Source organism: Mesitornis unicolor, unplaced genomic scaffold (genome assembly GCF_000695765.1).
Source record: "Mesitornis unicolor isolate BGI_N332 unplaced genomic scaffold, ASM69576v1 scaffold5248, whole genome shotgun sequence".
Taxonomy (NCBI): Eukaryota; Metazoa; Chordata; class Aves; order Mesitornithiformes; family Mesitornithidae; genus Mesitornis; species Mesitornis unicolor.
In genome coordinates this window covers 1-4,183 of record NW_010203710.1, presented here as the reverse complement: position 1 = coordinate 4,183, position 4,183 = coordinate 1, and the positions used below count along the sequence as shown (strand labels likewise).

At 44.0% G+C, this 4,183-nt stretch overlaps 1 protein-coding gene across 1 annotated transcript; it reads right to left on the bottom strand.

Moving 5' to 3' along the window:
• Positions 1–279: 279 nt before the first annotated feature.
• On the bottom strand, positions 280–3,826 carry LOC104545605 (ankyrin repeat domain-containing protein 13A-like; the record flags this gene model as incomplete). The annotated part of the gene is made up of 4 exons (XM_010190790.1): positions 3,731–3,826; positions 1,268–1,400; positions 1,009–1,133; positions 280–325 (listed from the first exon to the last, which is right to left on the bottom strand). Coding segments are annotated over exons 1-4 (400 nt in total), but the record flags the coding sequence as incomplete, so codon positions are not given.
• Positions 3,827–4,183: the final 357 nt, after the last annotated feature.

Below are 4,183 nucleotides of genomic sequence, written 5' to 3'. Positions count from 1 at the left end.
ACTGTCTTGGTCATCAACAGCCAGAGACAGGTAAACAAAATCCCAAAAAAAGCCTTCAGTAATTCTAACAATGGCTAAAGTCCATTTTAAAAAACCCCAAACAAACAAAATAAACAGGAAACACAAGAATAATTGTGCAACAAAAGTAGAAGAGGTTATTCTGAGAAGTGAAGTATTCTGGGGAGCAGGTATTTCTCTAGGTATCTTTTGTGACATTTGTACAGAAGCAAGTCCTTTTGTCTACAGTTTAGAAGAGCTAACAACGACCAGGATTCTTACCCCAGCTAGTGAACTCCCATTTCATTTCCACGTAGAAGTCAGGAGTCTGGAAAAGGAAAAGTATTTCATGAATACTAGTTTTAATCTGATTTTCAGTACAGCATTTCTTGGGAACACTTTAGATAGAATCGTAGAATGGTTTAGTTTGGAAAAGACCTTTAAGATCATTGAGTCCAACTGCTCACCTACAACTGCCAAGTCCACCACTAAACCATGTCCTTAAGCGCCTCATCTCCCCATCTTTTAAATCCCTCCGGGGATGGCGACTCCACCGCTTCCCTGGGCAGCCCCTTCCAGTGCTTGACCACTCTTTCAGTACAGAAATTTTTCCTAATAACCAATCTAACCCTAACAGGGGGGGATATTAGACAAAGGCAAAAGAAAACAAAAAAACAGAACTTGAGATGTGATAAATGAACGCTAAAAAAATGAAATTGAAACTAACAAACACAAAAGACATTGGCCTACCACTGCTACCTTCTGATGAGCTATTTTTTCACATTTTGCTGTAGGAGCAGCAACACCTTCAAAATTCAGCCTCCAATGTTGGAGTTCATGAGTAAGGATTTCAAAGTAAAGTCAAGGAAAAAGTCTCCATCTCCCATGGGGTTATGGAATATGCAAGTTGAAATGAAAAACCACGATTGCCCATCTGATTTCAGTTTATTTAACTCAACTACTTGAATGAGAACTACTGTCTGGAGTAAGAGGTTTGTACTAAATAATTACCTCATTAATCTTCTGGAGTAACTCGGGAACTCCTCCAAGCGTCATAGAGGTCTGCTGGTAGTCCCTGTGCTGCAGAATCATTTGTACCATCTCTGGATCTCCTGTGCTGACAGCCTCATGTAAAACTGAAAGAAATCCAGACACAAGCTGGTTTCAGTTTGCTTTCAGAGCAAAATACACAGTGCAAAAGCAGTCAAAATACAACACCTGCAACTGAAAATCATTGACACACAACTTCTGTTTCCCGAGTTCTCTTTACCTGTCCATCCCTGTGCGTTCTCCTTAGTTACGTCTGCCTTGTGTTGAAGGAGGACTTTGGCAGATTCTATATAACCCAAGGAAACAGCAAGGTGCAACAAGGTCCGGCCTCGTGGATCACGTTGATCAACATCCTGTTGAGTATCCGAGAGAGAAATAATGCTGAAGCTGTTCGATCAAACACAACTAATCACAGCACAATGAAGAGTTTACATAAACAAAGCTCGTCAGTAGTAATCCAGGAGTCAACATTCCCTAGGTTTTCAAACACGACTGCACTGCCCTGCTGCACTCCATACAGTGCAACCTTACTTCCCCACTGAAATAAAAAGAGAAGCAGAACAGGGCCTGCAGAACCAACAGGGCAAGAATTGGTATCGCTGTAAGACACCACTGAGCTCTTGTTGATGCTTCTTGTTTCTTTTCCTGTAATTATTTCCCCTTTTGTCTCCCTCCAGAAGTGTCTTTCAGGAAAAGACAGGAGTTTTAGTCTGTGTGCATTGCACCATGGACAGTCAACAGAGAGACCAATAGAGGGTTTAACATTATAAAATGCAAAACGAGGGCAGGGGAGAGGTGAAAAATAAAAGTAACAGGGCATACAACACCAATTTTGTACAGCACTTTTCGGAAGTATAGAAGCAAATGGTATTTTACAAAGCATCCAGTTGACTGACACACACAGCACAATGAAGAGTGAGTGCATTTTGTACAAGCTACTAAAAAAAAAAGGAAAAAAAAAAGAAGAAAAAACTACACAGGCATAAATATCCAAAACATGCAAGCACAACATACTCATACCTTACATATTTTTCACTATTAGCTTAGAGATTTGAAACAGAAGAGCATCTATAACTAAAGGAAAAGGGGAAAGTCAATAGCAGAATAAGAAAGGAAAGTTATTATGCAAGTTAACACCATTATCTGACAGCATTAGGTTGGAAAGATCACACACTGGGAAAGCTTCATTTTAAAAGCATTCTCTCTTCACTTCTGTGGTGGAACACTAATTAATTTGCTTCCCCACTTCCTACAGCTCCAATGCCGACTGCGCTGACAGGTGAAGGACTCGGAGGCGTCCCTCCCAGTTGTTTTTGCTGCTGTTAACTGGTAACCACACGCTCTGCCCATCCTTTGCCGTACTCGGTGCAGCTGGCAAGCGGCTTTTGATCCCCTCACGTACCCCTCTGACAGCAAGAAGCTTATCCCAAGGAAGCAGGAGGAAGCGTATCTTTGGAATACTTTAAAACAAGAAGTTATTTAAAAGCAGATAAAGGAAGTAAGAGACAGGCATAATCCATCTGAACACGTTGCTCATTTCCTCGCAGTATAAAGCGTTCAAGGTACGGAGCAACACATCACAGGTGTGAACTGCAGTCTCAGACTAACACAAAGCAGAACAACCTTATTTAATTACAAACTTTGAGAGAAAAAGATAGAAATAAGTACACAGAAGCAACGTGCCAGTAAGGTTAAAGATTCTGTCGAGGAATAAGATTACATGAATTAGATTAAAAGTAACTGCATTCCAAAGATTCTCCTAAAAATAGGACAGGAGCATGCTCTAAGCAAGCATTAGTAAACTGTGGTGTACCGTTAGAGTTGCAGATGGTGGTCACTAGTCAGGAGGTGGCACAGCCGATCTTTGGCTCATATACTTGTGGTGTCAGGTATAATGTAATTAATATTCTCTGCTTCTGCAAACTATACTCCACACTAGCAAACGTCAGGGCTTTTACACAGCATCTCGGCAAGAAGCACGTTTGCTGCTCGAGCTCTGCTGCAGCTTTTCAGCCCATTTCCTTACGTCATTACCATTTCTCACTTAGCCATCCCAGAGAGGGAACAGCTTTGTATTTTTCTACTCTACAGCATGAAACAATGATCCATTTTTTTACCAGAGATGCTGAAACCATTCCAGCCAGTATAAAAACGCTGCCCCCACAGCCTTGGACAGCAACAAAGCCATAAGAACTGCTGGCCCTCAGCAAGCTAGAGGCTGGTTTCATTTTTGGCAGCAGCAGCCACCTTTGCTGCATGTTGACTTCCCATTAAGGTAAGCAGCATTTATTGCATTTCTGGCACAGGAAAAATCAGAGTCCATCACACTTGTTCTTCCTTATGTGTTTCAATGACTTCTAATACTTTTTAAAGACCTATTCTGCAACCCGCACTCGAATGCTCTGAGCACAGCTTTACAGATAAGAAGTCAATGTTTAATATCTTGCTTAACAAAAAGTATATTCTTATGCCTTCTTACATCACTCCCGCAACCACAAATAAATAGGTGAAGAGAAAGCAGCGCAGCAGTCCCACACACCCAGCAAACAGACCTGGCAGTACCATCTATATTACTTCTCCCTAGAAAGGCAGTAAGCCAGAGGCACCAAGCCCTGCATCATGGCACAAGCCATTTTTGGGGCCACAACGGCACCTCCATCACCCGGCCGAGCACCCTGGTTACCTTGTCCTGCAGCTCCTCGTCCAGCCGCCTGTAGTCATTATTCCAGACCAGGACATGCAGGGGGAATGTGCTGCTGGCCCTGCCAGGGGAACTCATCATGCCACACACCTGCGGGAGCGGGGGAAGCAGGGTGCCTACCCTCACTGTTCCCCCCCCTCTTGATTTTGGAGACCCCCAGATTACTCAAACCCTGACGCCTTGAACTTCTCCTCTCTCCTGGCACCCACCTGCCCCAGGTGGTGGGGGGAACACTGGGCCACAACACCCTACGAGCCCTTCACTGCGCTCCAAGAGGTACCCCATGCAAAATCCCGCTCCTGGGGGTCCCCTATTACTGAGCACCCCCCTTCAGCCCCACACTGCAGAGGATCTCCTCTGCTCCTAAAGCTCTCCACAACTCCGCACTCCCGGGGGTCTCCTGCTCCCCTCAGCCCCCTACTCCTGAGGATCTTC